Below are 17,478 nucleotides of genomic sequence, written 5' to 3'. Positions count from 1 at the left end.
CAGAATTTTAAATACATAGAATCAGTAGTTTCAGAATTTATCCTCAAATGAATGCCATGCTGCCTGCACAAGCTTTCCCTCTCATCATGAGGGACCCAGCACTCAGCCAGGGCAATGTGTTTCCGATTGTGCTTTGTGGCAATCTGTATTCTCCAGATGAAGAGCAAAGAGAACTTCTCCCCACAATTTGGCAAGTGAGGAGTTAGAGAACCAAGTAGGTCACATTACAATCCAAAAGCAGCATCCAAGTCTCATCTCCTACCACCCCAGTTACAGCTGTTTCAGGTGGCTTTTAGGTTTTTTTTGTCCATTTGTCAAGTATCCTCTTCACACTGTCCAGCTACTCAGGTGCACAAAGCTGGGACTGCCTCTTTTACCAAGTTGTTGAAGTTTCCAAAACAGAAGCATCCAAGACTCTACTCTCCAGCATGACATCTTCCATAGAGACTGGTACCTCTGCAGAATCCTTGAGTCTGAAATAAAACCCATCTATTGTCATAACTTCCTTGGCTCTGCTCTGGACAGCAAGATTGTTTCCCAATAGCTTACTGAGGTGCCACTTCAGCAAAAACTGTTTCTCTGCAATGAGGAAAAACCAACCAATGATTGAAATGCATAATTAAAGGAGAGAAAAAAAATACTGGAAGGAAACAGAAGACAAAAAAAATGTTTATGTATATCACAGAGACTTTACATTTTGTGAAGATGCAGGGGGCAGGGAGACATGATTTCTATAGGTGGCCTGAGGCAGGGTTTGACTAGACAGTAAACAGCATGAAATGGATATAACTGGTGCCAAATACTTCAACAAAAATAATTTGTAGTGTGATTCCAATTGGTTGCATGTGCTTTTAAGTTATTCTGACAGAAATCTGATCATAAATGCCTTGAGGTTTCCTCCACTGCTTCAGAATAGAAAGGCTACTTTCCCTCCAGCTGCAATAATGTGCAAGATCTCAATTTGATGACAAATGTCATCTCACTCAATGTTGCTTGTTTGAATCTTTACTTTTGCAAGAGTTACAGTATTTGTATGTAGTAAACTAACATTTGCTCAGACAATTTAGTCAAATTAAGGAAAACAAAACATGTAACATAAGTAAAAGGCTGTCTCTCCAACACCGTCTATATTCACTCTGTAATTATTTTATCCATATTTAAAACAGAACATGTCATATATCCTATCAAACATGTTTTAAATATCTATGCTCTCTCATGGGCTCTGTGGCATTTTATCCACTTTAGTTTTCCCCCTCCTTATAATGTAATCACACTGTTTCTTTGGATCTTGCTTAATCTGCAGAGGCTGCAACTCACACGAGCAGCACTCAATCACATTGAGGCATTTAAGGATTCAGACTCAGAGGGCACAGGCAAGTAAGGAATAGGGAAGTGACATCTTAGATGATACCAGACTCTTGTGACAGAATCTGGTCTCATACTTCCCTGTTCATTATTTTCATAATTAAGTAACTTTTGCTTTTCTGTTCTGGTCCTAAATATTTTCTGGAATTGAACTACACCTCCCTGTTCCAGGAATCAGCCAAATATGGTTGCTTTCCAGGAACATGTAATTCTGTGCAGTGCAAGCATGACCAGTTCTCCTTTTATCTCTTCATTTGTGTACCCTTCTGTCCTGGCAGGTGTGTAGAGTGAAGACAACACAAACAATTGCTCCCCTCTCTGGGTATCCTCCTTACTTCCCAACTTTGCTCTTCTAGTTCCCACTGCTGATGCTCAAAGGAACAGGGACAAAACACAAAGCCATCAATAAGTAAATTCCACACACATGTGGGGAGCCTATAGAGCAGCGGTCATAACAAAACTCTGATTAAAGCAAAGATACAGAAGAGAGACCTGCTGAAAAACTTCAGTCAGATTCTCCAAGGCTTGGTTGTCCATTCATTGCTTTGACAGGCTGAGCTCTGACAACCATTTCTGTTTCTCTTGCAGCACCTGGCCTTCCTTCCCATCCTAACTCAGGCTGTCCTTTCCATTGCCAGTCTCCACTGGACTGGGGAACCAATCCAGCTGCAAAATTACCATTTTTCTCTGCAGGCTACTTTTCTTTAGGTTAAGTTACTTTAATTGGTCCATGCAATCCCCCAAATTGCTGTGCAAGGAGGGTGAAAAGAACAGGCAAAGGAGTTGCTTATCTCTACTACGGCAGCTGAATCCCCAGTGTGAAACCAAAGCTTGAAAAGCAATGTGAGGGGAAAAGTAAACCTTGCTGCTCTGCTCCTTCTCAGTTTCTTCTAAATCTGTGGTCATGCTTCCATCCTTGTTCTTCATACTTAGTGGAAAATGACTGCTTGTAATTCATTAAGCTCACTCAGAGTATGGAATACACATGAATCACTGCTGCCAATTTATACACATTCAATGTTTCTCTTACCTGATTCTTAGGCAGCTGCACTAAAAACTTATATTAATTCCCTGTAGACTGCTAATTTTCTTTTTAATTTAAAAAACAGAATGAGATGAGTTCATGGCCACAAAACTGTTTTCTTAATTTTTAATTGACTTTTTCCCCTTCTTACGTACTTATTAATACTTATTGTACTGCTCTAGAAAACTGACTGACCCTAACTTCATCTACTTTTTCTATTACTATCCATCTTGCAACCAGTATAAATCCCCCCCCTTCAATTTGTCATTCTTAGCATCTTATTCCACCCTATCTTCAAACAGTCCCTCAGCACATTATTAGTCCCTTTTGTCTTCTCTTTCTCCTTCTCTCCTCCTGCACAGGACATTTAGCATGCACTACATCTGTGATGTGGTGTGTCAGTATTCCCAGGTTTATTCTGAATTTTTGGGCTGCTCTCCCATGAGTGGAAACTGATACAAATCAGGCAGGTATGAGTGCAGTAGAGCTGATGGAGTTGTGTCTGCTTCCACCAATGGCAAACTTCACTCACCCTTATCTTCTTCTGATAAAGCAGCATTTAGCCAATAAATGCCTGACCTGCCTCCTAAGGCAGGCAGGAGTATTTTTGTCACCCTCCTGCTACTGAACACCACCACTGCCAACAAATACTGTGTCTGTACTGCAAAGTAGATGGGCGCATCCAGGCCCACAGTCCCAATCCTTGTGCCTTGCAGATCAGTTAGACCCACTGGATTTTGGTACAAAGCTCCCTTGTCTTTTATACCAAACTACAGGCAGAAGGAAAGAAAGGGCAGGGAATGCACCTGGTGGACACACGGATCTCATCCCAGCAGGCTGGGATGCCACTGTGGCATACACCTGGGCACTCAGATTTTTACTTGCTTTTTCTCTCCTTCAACCCATTCCTGGACAAAAGTCTAAGTATCCCTGTACTTACTTTCTCAAAGGCTATTAAGCAGGTATCACTGTGCCTGGAAATCCATTCTTACATGTATTGAGTCCAAGCAGGTTAAAACATCAACACAGAGTTTTCCAGTAACTCCTCCTCTCTCTCTGCACCAACAAGAAGAGATAAAGAAATTTATACAGATATAAATCTAGCCCTCTCTCCATTCTCTGCCAAAATGTCAAAACAAATCAGTATATTGAGAAGAACTGTCACAGCAAATACAACCAGATTTTTGCCTGGTTATTAAAGGAATATTCTATACAGGGATGATGAGATCTGTATCTAAAGATGATATCAGTATTTTCCATGTCTAGACTACACAACATTCACTAAATTACTCAAAGAAATCTTACACTGCTTTACTCTCCCAGCAACTCCTCTCCTCCCTCTACATGCCTTCATACTTTACTGATTAATATTTACAAGCGTGTGTCTACCTTGTTATTCTTAGAAATAACATGTAAACATTGCCTGACAAGCATGCCTCCTAAAAGATCAGAATGAAGTCTGGATGACCCTAGTCCATGGATGAAGCTCATCTGTGTTATCAAGACCATGTCATGTTATGGAACACGTAAAAAATAAAACCAGTGAGCCATCAAGAATAAAACCAACCAAACTGACCCTTACCACACCCTATAAATTGCTTCATCTTCATTTCAACTTCTCGACAAACCCAGCCTAGCAGAAAGAATGCTGACATTGCTGGATGTTTTGTTAGGATCAGTAATTTTCAAGACAAGATTGCTAAAAGCCCCCAGAAACTTGGTCTGGTGTCACTGCTGCCCTTGCCACGAGTGGGACAGTGGAGTAGATTCCTCTTCAGCCCCAAGTTATGCTGTGATTCTCTGCCAGTGTTTTGTGTATCTGACAAGCCGTAGATTTTAAAAACATTTTGGATGCAAGTCCCTCAAAATGTGGAATTTTCACGTGTCTGCCTATGAATCAGATGTGCACTCTGCACGCACATGGAAACCAGCTGGCTTTGCACAGTGCTCTACCAAGGGCCAAATCCACAAACAGTAAACACAGGTGGCCAGGCTGACCTACATCAGCGTTTCTGGTGTGCCTAGCACTTTTCAATGCATTCAGCACAGCAATTTCTAAGGTGAGCTGCAGGAAGAGCAGTAATTCTTCAGCAGTAACAACAGCAAGCAAGATGTGCAGGGACAGATGCTGCACTGTGGTACCAAAGGATAAGAGGCTGCATTCAAACATCTTCCCTATGCTGAGCCTTTCAAAGCAGAGAAACTCCTTGCACAAAGACACTTTTTTCTTCAGTGAAATGCAATGTTTCTAAGAAGATCAGGATCTACACTCCCTTCTGCCCTTTGTTTTACATGCTTGGATGACCAGATTTTTAGAACGGGTCAACCAAATTCCAGAGCAGTTTATCAGTCACTTAACAAGCTGTAATACCTTGACTGCATACCAAGGTCAAATATTTCTGCAGTGCTGCTTTTATAAGGCCTTGTCAACATCTTAAATAAGATATTCTTATCTCTGTATCCAAGATATTTTGCAACTTCATCCCATCTATCACACCTAGCATGTATTTTGAATAGATCACATTTAGAAACAGTCTGCATACCTCCCATCAAGATGTTTCCCATCCTTCTTTTTTTTTTTTTACCTCTATATTAACTTTTAATTTTTCTGTTTGGCACCTCTAGCATAAATGAAATTACAAAACAGGAACCATCCCAGAATTCTGCAGTAATGTTTAAGGATGCTATAATCAGCTTCATGAAAAAGGTAGGCTGCAAGACTCATTAATCCAGGCTACTTGCTTTTACCATGTATAGTCATACAAGTGGCACAGACTGAGTTTTGTTCTGCCTTTAAAAAAAAAAATCTAAAAATGTTTCAATTGATCTTCCTTCCTCTAGTCTGAGCAAGCTGATATTTATATTTTCCGTAACATAAAAGACAAAAGCTGCACTGCCCTGCACATGAATGGCCCTTGGGCCCCGCCTGATACACTATTCTTAGCAGCTGAGGTAAGTAATCTCACACATGGCAAAATCCACATTCAGGTTTCAGAGAATGTGCATCTTCTGCTGGCTGCTTGCAGATGTTGTTATGGGAAGCTGATCACTGAAACAATGGAAGGCCCACAAGAAGAGTGCTCTGGTGTAGGTATGTGACATGTCAGTTCATTTACTGCTCTGTCCAGGAAATCGGTATCTTTCCCTAAAATTCTTGGCTAGATGTTACAATTGGCTGCATAAAGGTATGGGAAGCATGGGAAGCATCACATGAGCTGTTAAAACCTTGCTTCGTCTTACCTCAACTTCTGGAACTGTTTTATTGATCCAGTTAATGCAATTTCCTATCACATCTTTAGGTCATAGGTCGTAAAATTAACCCTTCAAATTCTCCTCACACAACCACAGGATAGTCAAGAATGGAAAGGTAGGTAAGGAAGACTCATACATTTCATCAGCATCTAATGGAGGGGAAAAGGGAAGAGGGACAACACTTCTGGTCTGACATCACAAGCCTTTCTTGAGGCTAACTGAGAAGCATCAAGATTGATCAACTAATCTGAAACTAACTTTCAGTTGTCAAGGCTGCAAGAGCATTGCTCCTGTGGGACAGTAAACAGCCAAATGCCCACATAGATGCTCATCTGCTGATTTAAAGCATAAAACCTGGGAGATGCAACAGGACAGACTGCACTGCTGTGTTTGTCATGGTTTGCCTGCATAGCCTCACAGAGCCCAGCACAGGGCAAAAAGTACTGTAGCTGCTCCTTTCTGTACAACCTAAATAGTTAATCCATGTGGCCAGGTTCAGCAGGCACATGCAGAAATTTCATCCTTCCTAAACTACAAGGAATCTTCATCTGTCAACAGCAATCTCTTCATTTCCCTCATGGATCAGCTGCAGCCTGGCAATATGCTGAAGCATGACTGCAGTTACTGTAATTCTTCAAAAAGCTTGGTGTTGTTCACAACAGGTTTTGGCTTTCCTAAGTCTCAACTAGCTTCCTTCTTCTGTCAGTCACTGGGGCTGGATGTACAACACAGCATCAGTGAAATGACAGCACAACAGCTCCCTACTGTTTAAAATACACTTCCATTGTGCATTAATATTCTGTCCATGAAATCCAGTTACTGCTGAAAGAGTAGTCACCTATGCACTATAAAACAGTGAAGCCTTCCAGTGCAGAGCAGAAGCAGCCCACATACATAACCTCTGCCACCATGCATTGGAAAGCTGCTACTGAACAGCAGCTGCTGCTTTCCCATCACATACTGATTGCAAAAGGGAGAGGAAGGGCCAGAAATCCCCCTGATATATTACAGCACACTGGCTTCTCAATCAAATTGAAGCAAAGTAATACAAGGACTAGGACATACTGCACTTAACAAGCAACTTCACAGCTCTTGGGAGGTTTGTGTCTCAGAAAAGGTGGGATCTCATGCCACTGCAGATCTAAGTGTCCTGGTGTAGAAGGACATGTTAGGGGGCACAGACACTGGAAACCATCTAGCCTTTCTTCAGGTTTTCAGAACAAAGTGCAACCTAGCAGCAATAACAAAGGAAATGCACCAAAAATCAAAATCACTTGCAATAACAGAAAGCCAGCATTGTCCTACAAAACACACTGAAAGTATGATGGCATCTTAAAGAATTTCTATTACATGTGAAAAGATTTTAAACCAAAATGATTTCACTATTGTCATTTCAGTAGGAGAACTCTCTATTCTTTACAATTTACAAAATCACTACCAAACACTGTTAAAAACTCCTGACAAATTTGTACACTATCCTACCCTTAAACTAATCTATCAATATATTCCCTTTGGCTACCTTCTTGGCCAGCAGCCAGTTAGTAAAAGTAGTGACCTTAGATCACCTTTGTTCCAGAAGGCTACAAAATCACACTCATCAGAGTTTTCCCTGTACTCACTGCTAAGTGATGAATATTTATATTGAGTTTAAAGTTATATTACTCAACACAAATACTGTAGTTGTGCCAGCCACTCTCACCCCATTACAGTTATCCACATTCTGGAGTAGCTGTTTTTTGCAGAACAGAAGCAAACACTGCTACATGCAGATGTGACTACAGGTACACATAAAAGGTGTAACATTAAACACTACCTGGGCAAGTGTTCCATATTAATCTTGAAAATAAAGATGGTCAAAACCACATCACTTTGCTTTCGCTGTGCTTACTACTGTCTTGTGACAGCAAGCTACTGCACTATCCAGTGCTGAGGCTGCCAATGAAGCACACGTGTCAAGACTTGCCTTACTGAAGCATAAAACATCTCCTCTGCTAAATCCCTCCCCTGCCTGTGGTTTGTGCCTCTGTGTAGACACACACATGCTCACTCTCTCTCTCCCTGCCTCTGTCCTATCTTCTCCCTAGAGCATCATACCATTAACAGGAACATGCTGTGCAGAACTGAGCTTCAGTTTGAACACCAAGAAAATCCGCTTCCCACTGCTAAATCAATGCCAGAGAGTCCTTGCAATGAGAACAGCCTATCCAAAACAGTGTTGAAAGGAAGTGTAAAGTGACTGGAGGAGTAAGCCAAGCTTAGTAAAGCATCTGCATGCTGCTCAAAGTGAGAAGACTGAAGTGAAAGTCAACCTTGATAAGACTGGAAAAGACAGCTCCGTGCATGGTGTGCAGTCTGTAACCGTGTGAATCCAGTGCTAGGAGTGCAGCAGCACCACATTCCCATATATGTGCCCCCCTGCTGTTGTAGTGACAGGTCCTGAACCTACTGATTCTAAATGCTGACCAAGCTGAATTGGCCCCCACAAATTTAAGAGTGGTTAGGACATTTGTCTTAGAAGCCCCAGTTGTGACATATGCCGCAACACTGAGGGGATTTTAAATACAGCTGGGATGGGAAGCTGGAGGGAAGAGCAGGGTATCCAGACAGAGAAGCTGTATCATTATGCTGCACTGGTCTTGCTTCATGGATTTTGGACCGTGGGTGAACAGGACCCTTCCACTCTCCAGTGGCAGTCCCGCCAGCCGGTGCCAGGCTGGGCTGCTCACACGAGCACGCTCACAGACACGCCGCTGACCGGACAGCCCTGGCACTGCCCTTGTGCGGGCTGAGCACAGTGTGCCTTCCAGCCATTCCCCTCATGGCCCGGGGTCCTCCTCCTCCCGATGCCTTTCCCAGCCGTGCCGGTAGCTGGCATCCAGCCGCGGGCAGAGGGTGGGCGGGAGCGCAGAGCAGGACAATTCCCCGAGCCTCCGCGTCCTTACCGTCTCTGGGTCATTCTCAAACACCTCCCGGGCCTCCTCCTTGCTGCAGTGCTCCTCCACGCACTCCCTCTCCAGGTGTCCTTGCTTGGTCTCCTCGAAGATCTGGTACGCCCGCCGCTGCCGGTGCCGCAGGAACTGGGCGGCTTCCGGGGCGCGCAGCAGCACGGCTGGGCAGCCGAGCCGGCACGGCGGGAGGCCGGGAGCAGCAGAGGAGCAGGAGAGGAGCGGGAGCAAGGACAGGCAGCGGTGAACAGCTGAGCCCGCCGGATCGCCCCGGACCCCCGACCCCCGCCCCGCACACCAGACCGCCCCTCCGGGGGCACCGAGCGCTCTCCGTGCCCGGGGCGCCGCCCGTGGGCCCCCGCGGCCTCAGCGCGGCCCCTCACGGCATCCCCTGACCCCGCCGCCGCCCTCACCGCAGCCGCGCATCCCCCGCACCCCAGCCAGCACAGCCCGCGCACCCGCACACACGCAGGGCGGCGGGGATGCTCGGCGGCGTGTGCGGGAGGCACGAACCCCCCGCGGTACTCACTCTGCGAGGAGTCCGCCGCCAGCAGGACGAGCAGCAGGGCGGCCCCGAGGGGCGCCGCGGGATGCGGCATCGCGATGCGGCGGCGGCCGGGGCCGGGGCCGGGGCGGGAGCGGCGGAGCGGGAGCGGCGCGGGCGGCGGGCGCGCTGCTACTGCGGGAGCGCGGCGCGGAGCCCGGCGGGGGAGCCGCGGAGCCGCTCGCCCGCCCTGCCCAATCCTCACCAGGCACCGCCGAGCCGCTGCTCACGGACACACCTCGCTGGCTGGCTCCCGGCGGAGCGGCCGCCGGCCCGGCTCCGCGTACCTGCCCGGAGCGACCGCGGCGAGCGGCGGGGGCGGTCACGGGCAGCCGGGCCGAGGGGCGGCCGGCAGGACGCGGGCAGCGGGCGGGGAGACTGCGCCCTCACCTCCAGGCACATCGCTTTAATAGCTCCAGGCACATCTCTTTAATAGCTCCGGGGCTCATCACTGGGAAGGGAGAAGCTGGCACCAAACCCAAGCCAGTCCTGCCGTAAATTAGAAACTTGGCTCTCCCCACACACCAACACAGGTTTCGTCAGAAACGCATTTTCAGTTTGTTCCAGTATTTTAGGATGAACTCCCCAGGAAAGAGATTAATGTCTTTTGTTACCAATGTGTTGCAAGCCGTGCTTTACTGTCCTTTGTCCATCCGAAGTTCCACAGGACACTTCCGCCGTGGGAAACCCTGTTAGCTGTAACCTAGAGCTGTGGGGTCAGAGCTCAGAGGGGCTCTTAGGCTATCTAGTGCCGCTGCTTTAAAGCCGTGCTTTCTATCTGTACTGCTCTGTCAAAGGGTAAGTGTGACAGATAGCTCCAGTAGCACCATGTCCATACATTCTTCGAGAAAGCTTCAGTGGCATAATTTGTTTCAGAAAAAGAACCTATCTAGTTTTAGTTTGTTATTTAGGTATATCTAATACAGATTTTGTGTCCCCACAATAATTACTGCAAATATAATAAAACAAATGTAAACAATGTATTCATATCACATAGTTGAAGTAAAGTAGGTGAAAACAGAAGAGCCAGCCTCATTCAAAGCATTTGTTCCTACGCTGGTATCTTCTGTCTGACAATACCCAATAGTAGAGATGCAGGTAAGAGGTATAAAAACATAGAAACCACCATTAAGTGACTTTTTTTTTTTTTCTGTTTTCAACTCCTGAAGTGCAGAGGGAAAGCTCTCAGGTGAAATCCAGTGCAACCCTAGCAGCCACCAATGTACCACTTCTCTATGAATTTGTCCAATATCTTTTTGATCTGTTTGTACACCTGGCCTCCAGGAGTGGTGGGAAGGTCTCAAATTTGCACAAAGGCTAGACAGGAACTTTTTCTCACTGGTTTTAAATCCAGTGCTTAATAATTTTACAGGGTACTTGAATTTTTGTCACAAAAAATAGTGAATGATCATGCCCTATTTGTTTCCACCACACCAGTATATAGACCTCTCTCATATGCTTTCAGAACCATTATTTTTCCTGATCTGTGGAGCTTTGGTCTATTACTTGTTTCCAAACCCCTCTGAGCTAGCATTGCTCAAAGGAGCAGTCCTTCCAGTTCCTGTTGCTTTTTCCTGTCCTTTGGTCACATCCGTTTCTTGTGCTAGCATGCTGCAAACTCTATCAGAATAATCCAACAAAAATGATTAATTTTGTTCATATCAGTTCCCCCACTGAGTTGCTGAACAGCTGCACAAACACCAAAAGGGAGAGGCTTTCAGGGATGACAGCAAGTAGCTGCAGGCAAAGGAGCTGCGGCCTAATTTCATCAGCAGAGCTGGCCAAAGTGGTTCATGAAGCTACAGCTGAAGGCAGAGGTTTCCTAGGACTGGCTGCCACTTTCCTCCCTCTGTCATGTATCCTCCTGCCCATGTCCACAGATGTGGCTGTGCCATTTGAGCCCAGTCACCTGGCAGGAAACTCTTCTTTTTTTAGTGTATGTGTGTGTGTCTGTGTGTGTGTCTGTGGGAGTGTGTGTGTCTCTGTGTGTGTGTGCGTGTGTGTGTGTGTCTGTGGGAGTGTGTGTGTCTCTGTGTGTGTCTGTGTGTGTGTGTGTGTGTGTTTGTGGGAGTGTGTGTGTCTCTGTATGTGTGTGTGTGTGTGTGTGTGTGTCTGTGGGAGTGTGTGTGTCTCTGTGTGTGTCTGTGTGTGTGTGTGTGTGTGTGTGTCTCTGTGTGTGTGTGTGTGTCTCTGTGTGTGTGTGTGTGTGTGTGTGTGTGTCTCTGTGTGTGTGTGTGTGTGTCTGTGTGTCTGTGTGTGTGTGTGTGTGTGTGTGTGTGTGTTTTACCAGGTTACTGTGCTGAACCAGCTCAGTGACAGCATGAAGAAGTGTGGAGTGGGATTACAGCAGTAAATCCATAGTCAGCTCTGGGATTGCAGCCTAAGCCCCTCAGACACCATTCCCCAACTTTTCATCCTGCCCTGTACATTTGCTATTTATACTTCTTTTCAGACAATGTGGGCAAAACTACATGCAATATACAAGATATGATATTATAGCAAGTGTCCTGCTTCTTTCTTACTTCTTTTTTTTTCTTACTATTTTCAAACATTGCATGGGTCAATTCTTGACCTGGTCTCTCCACAGAGCCATGAACAAGAGGTCTGAGATCTCTTTCCTGAGTGCAGATTTAGCAGTGAATGCAAAAGTGAGGGCTGTGTTTCATGGGTGTGTCGCTTTGTGTGTCTGTATATTAAATTTTCCTTGTCATTTATCACCCTGTCACATGAAGAGTGTTATCAAGTGATACAGCCAAGCCAACTGAACAGCTTCTTGCTACCAAAACAGGTTGTCCCACTCTGCCTTCCCTCTAAGCTTCCACCTTATCCCTGGATGTACAATCTTTGTACACTTTTGTCACTGATGTGACCTCTCAGCAAATAAATTAAACTCACTAAGTCAAGATAAAAGTTGGGGTTTTTTGCTAAAAGTCTCCTGGTATTCTTGATTACCAGTTTAAGATTTGTCTGTTCAGATGAATTTTGTATTATCTGCCAACTGACCTCATGGCATTAAGTTTCTCCATAAAATTTCTGAAGATGTTGAACAGCAGAAATTTTTGTGGGTTCTGGAAACTGCATTATATTGTGTAATCTAATGATGAGTTTTCTTTCTTTCACATTTTTTAAAATCCTTTTCTGTTTATCCCATATGATCACACTTTGAGAGCATATGGTAAAAGACCAGCTCAAAATTTTTTTAATATCCAAGTATCTAATATTATCAGAACCATCCTTGTCTAAATAAATATCATTCCTTGAATATCAAATGGATTTGCAAAACAAGACATCCTTCTTGGTAGGCAATGCTGATTCTTCTCCAACATATCATTCAGTTCACCAGTTCTATTCTTATGTTTTCCAGTAAGTTGCTTGGCACAGACATCAAACACTGATTTTGGTGAGCTCAGAAGTCTCTTCAATAGTTGTATTTTCCACCTTCCATTCTTCTGGCATGGTAGCATTTAAGGCAGATTTAAGCAATGAGTTGAATAAAGTAACAGTTTAATTTTTTTCAAAATTCATGGATTTTTTTTTTTATTATCTGCTCTCAGCTGTCCCAGTAATGTCTTAGGGAACATGAGAAACAGCATAGAAAAATAAGGCTGAAAATATTAAAACAATGTTACATGAACTGCTTGTGCTCTCAGCATTTCCCATTTTAGACTGTCTTTTGATTTTACAGTAATCTAGACACAGATGTTTCCACATATAAATCTGAACCTGTAGGATTAGTTTCCATTGGTTTTTAGACACTAACCAGAAATATGCACCAAATCTAACAAATTTTGAGAGAAGTGACTAAAAATACAACTAGAAGGTGATTGTTAAGGATCAAAAATCTAAAAGTTGTTCATTGGTTCACAGAACTTGAGACACGTACTCCAAATGCCAACTGATGTCCTTTGGTTTCTCTTCCTTCATTAATCCCAAAAGAAACCAGTGTGTAGTGTGCAGACAAGCTGCACAGGTGTAGCAGAAGGTTTAACTGAGCAAAGTTCATTTAGGTTCCTGCCACTGATTACATTTGTAGTCACCAAAGTGCAGAATGAAACTAAAATGTCCTGAGAAGACTATGCAGGCCTCACAGCTTTAGAGCTTTAGAAGCAGCACGGCAATGGAGCAGGTAAAGGGTCTAGAGCACAAATCTCATGAGGAGCAGCTGAGGGGGCTGGGGCTGTTTAACCTGGAGCAAAGGAGGCTCAGGGGACACCTACAAACACAACTACCCGAAAGGAGGTTGTAGTGAGGTGGAGGTCAGTCTTTTCTCCCAGTTAAAAAAAACACAGGACAAGAAGAAATGGTCTCAAGTTGTGCCAGGGGAAATTTAGATTGGATATTGGGAAAATTTATTAATGGTAAGAACGGTCGGGCATTGGCACAGGCTGCCCAGGGAAAGAGCAGAATCATCACCTCTGGAAGTGTTCCAAAAATGTGTGGTTGTGGCACTTGGGGACACAATTCAGTGGTGGACCTGGAATTGCTGGGATACCAGTTGGATTTGATGATCTTAGAGTTTTTTCCCAACCTAAACAATTCTATGATTCTACATATTCATTGTGTATGAGAGGAAGGGATTCCCAAGCCTGCCCTTCCTTCTTTCTGTCGGTCCTCTAGCCAAGGACACTGTGAGGTGCATGTTCTTGACTTGTGAAAGACCCTCTCTTCTGTGTGAAGTACTTTTCTCACCTCAAGGAAAAAATGGTTAGACATGTCCTCTGAGTTGTCCCACAATGCCAAAGTATCTCAGATTTTACAGCAAGCAACTGCTTCACATGCTCATTCCCATTCATTTCCTGTTATTTTTCCTTTGAAAGTGTTCCTAAGGTGTCATTCCTACTTTTGCTTGTATTTTACGACTAGAAGGATATGAGATTACATCAGAATATTTAAGAAATTAAATTATTGTTGAAGGCAACATACTTAATCAGAAAATCCCTCTGAGAGTAAGAGAGCTGTTTCCATGATCCTTGGCCTGAGTGCAGTACAGGCTGGCCATATGCCAATTATACTCAGCACATTAAGATCTGGAACTTGCTGCTTAGTCGTCAACTATAATTTACGGACTGATGCCAGGAAATAAACTTCAAGGGCAAGGAAGTTCTGAACTGTCATCTTGTTCTCTCTGTGCCTGTCTTGGTTCCAGGTGAATGAGATTTCCTTTCATTAGAGGCTAAAATGGTGGCTGAAAATGTCTTTAGGCACTAGCAAAACCAAATTGCTTACCTGGACAGTGGCACTCCCTCTGCAGCAAGACAGCGAGCAAACTCCTGGGCAGAACTGGCACTGCCATCCACAGGTGAGCTCCCAGACTGAATGGCACCAACCAACAGCACAGACCTCCTGCCAGAGCCTGCAGGACATTGTGGCTCCTGGTTATATACCTCTGCAGGGCACCAAAGGGTTGAGGTGGGGTGCAGGACCAGAGAGTGTTTTCTGTGCAATCTGAGTCACCACTAAGTACCTGGAGGCAGGGAGCCCAATGGGGCTGTTGTATTTATGGTGACAAGATGCTGTGGAGATGATCTTCCATAACTGATTCTGCTCTTTACTTCTTACTCCCTCTTAAAAATAATAGCTTTGCTTTTCTCTGTTTTGAAACAACCTCTGTACCTCTGGGATACAAGCATTAGATTGTGGACTTAACTGTGTTGTGGAGGAACACCAGTTCCTTTTATCTTGCTCCTGCCTTCACAGGTGTGTTATCCAGTTGAGGATATTAAATTCAGTTCTAATAGATTCCTTTCTTGATGATTAAGCATCTGTTGTGCTATCACTAAATGTCTCTCTAGTGTCTCCATATGTTGCCATTTGGAAAAAGAATTTTGTAGAGGTTGAAAGATATCTTGATTTTCAACACATGTGACAAGGCAAAGAAGGGAGCTCACAAACTGGAACTACTGTGGGCAGACAGACCATAAATAACTTTAGAATGCCCCTAGCAGGTAACTTATATAAAAAAGTAGAATCCCAAATGTCAAATATCCTACTGTCTTCACAGACACACAGACACACAGACACACAGACACACAGACACACACACACACACAAATCTTGTTTATATGGAAAATCACACAAATATTCCTTACTGAAACAGTGACATTTTGAAGACCTGAAGATTTGTCATTTTGTTTCACCCAAAGATGAAAAAGCTCCTGCTCCTGTAGCAGTGTGTGCAGCATGCCCAGGTGGGCCTCAGTTAATTAAACAAAGTATAGATTCCCACACTAAAAATTTAAGATTTCTTTTTGTCATCAGCAAGAATTGAACTCAGACTCCAAGACAAGAACCTTTCACGGTACCAGTGCAATCCCTGCTACTTGGGAAACCCATTTGGTAGATCCGTCTGGACCTTCTCCTAATGTGCCACTGCCACAGATGAGCTGGGGCTTTTTGCACAGCCTGCACTTTCCTTTTTAAAAACAGAGTTTTGGACACATCAGATTCATTTAATGCCTGGCTGTAAAGTGAGTCAAAACAAATTAAAATTGTAAAGTATTTGTGATGATGAGAAGTGAAAGTTTGGAGGTAACAAAAATAGGATGCAAGCCTTCTAAGAACATTTCCAGGCAATTGGTGTAATGCTGGATAGTCGTGCAGCTCCACTGAAAGATGTTACTGATGCATATGTGAAACTTTATTCCAAGACACACACTGATGTAAATGCAACAGGTGATGAAAAAGAATGTCAGAAGGATGAGAAACTGCAACTAAAAACAATTAGAAGCCATGCTCGAATTCAGGCTATTTTCAGGGATAAATACAAAAAACTACTTTCTCCTCTTCCAAATATAAGTCCTTCATGGAGCCACACAAACATGTGCCTTTGTTTAGATCACACCAATATTTTTGTTAGAATGTGAAATTTCATCCAGAGGTATTTAATAATGTAAATGGCATAAAATTCCTCTTCTCTGGTGTATTCAAGTTTAACATTTTCTAATAAAAACAATCACAGAAAAGGTGCCCTTATACTGAACAAGTCTTTTGAGTGTGTGGCATATATTAAATCAAGAAGAAAAGGGCTAATTTTCAAAATATGCTTAATTTTAGTGATGATGAAATGGATAAAAAGAATAAGTAAATGTAGATTAGAGAGAGAATCAAAGACTTGAGTAAAAAGTGGAGCTGAATGCATGGAGAGAGATGTAGAAAAAAGGTTGTTCATCTTTCACACATGTCATTTACTTAAAAAGAAATTTCATAAAACACTCTCCAATTAATGTCTCTCCTCAATAAGAGATCCCAATCCTATTTTCTGACAGGGATACATTATGCTGGAGGGAGAAGGAGAAAAGCTTCTTTTCCTCAGGTGCTAGTCATGCCCATGTCTGTATGCTGAACTGAATGACCAGAGGAACAGCCTTTGCAAGGGACCAATTTCTCTTCAGGGCTTTCCTGCTGGATGCTCTGCAGCTGAGACACCTGAATCTTGCTTTGGAGCATTGCACCAACATGGACACTTATGTTTCTTCTTCTCTTTTCTCTGATGCCCCCAGCCCTGTGGAAGTGTGCTGGGATAAAACAAGGAGCACCCTGATGATGGGTAAATTATCGCAATGTGTGTGATTGTCAGGAAAACATTGAGAGAAAACGCAGTGCCAGCAGATAGAGCCCAGTTCTGACTTATACTGAGGAAAAGAGTTCAACAAGACTGAATCCCAAACCAGATTATGAGTAGGAATGAACTTTTGAGTGATGTAAGGGATGTCATAAACATTGCTGGTGGACAGGATTTGTGTTTTATTAGGCCATTGGTATATGAATATACCATGAGGTCATCATGGCTTCTATTCCCCTGCATTCCGCACGTGCTTGAGTCCTACCTAGGGGATTTTTAGTTACTTGAATAAAGGCTAAAAGAAATATAAATAAATTCAAGGATGACATGAGCAGGAGAAGAATATTGCAGCAAAACAATAAGAACAAATATAAGCCCATACAATGTGTTCTACAAAACCTCACCAGGAATAATATAAACACCAAATGACAAATGGAGTTGCTGAGACATTACTTGAGTTGGAGCTGTCTCTCCAAGGCAGGAGGGAGAGTACTAATATTCATTGCTGACTGTGAAAAGGGCCTCTTAACAGAAGACCATGATGTTTCTTTATTGTTCTCATTAACTCAAAGCCATAAAAAACTCCCAGCTGTATGATACAATATAATGGGACAGTGAGAGACAAAAACAGAGTTTTAACTAGATGTAGCTCTTGCCAATGCTTAGCTCTTAGAGGGAACTCTGCTCTGAAGCAGCCTCCTTGCATCAGTCTGGGCTTGGAAGAAGGGAGAGGAGCTGTCACTGCAGAGCAGCTCTCAAGCCCTGATCCCTGGGGCAAGCTGCTGGT

General features: G+C 43.8%; 1 protein-coding gene across 1 annotated transcript in view; it reads right to left on the bottom strand.

Moving 5' to 3' along the window:
* Positions 1–9,190, bottom strand: part of GAS6 (growth arrest specific 6) — a 39,488-nt gene extending 30,298 nt beyond the window's left edge. Inside the window, exons 1-2 of the mRNA XM_059466782.1 lie at positions 9,116–9,190; positions 8,584–8,750 (exon numbers count right to left, since the gene is read on the bottom strand). Coding sequence (XP_059322765.1) covers positions 8,584–8,750; positions 9,116–9,185 — 237 coding nt within the window. The 5' untranslated portion in view covers positions 9,186–9,190. The remainder of the gene's footprint in view (positions 1–8,583; positions 8,751–9,115) is intronic.
* Between the last annotated feature and the right edge of the window lie 8,288 nt (positions 9,191–17,478).

Source organism: Ammospiza nelsoni, chromosome 2, assembly GCF_027579445.1.
Source record: "Ammospiza nelsoni isolate bAmmNel1 chromosome 2, bAmmNel1.pri, whole genome shotgun sequence".
NCBI classification, from domain to species: Eukaryota; Metazoa; Chordata; class Aves; order Passeriformes; family Passerellidae; genus Ammospiza; species Ammospiza nelsoni.
This window is presented reverse-complemented; position numbering and strand designations above follow the sequence as displayed.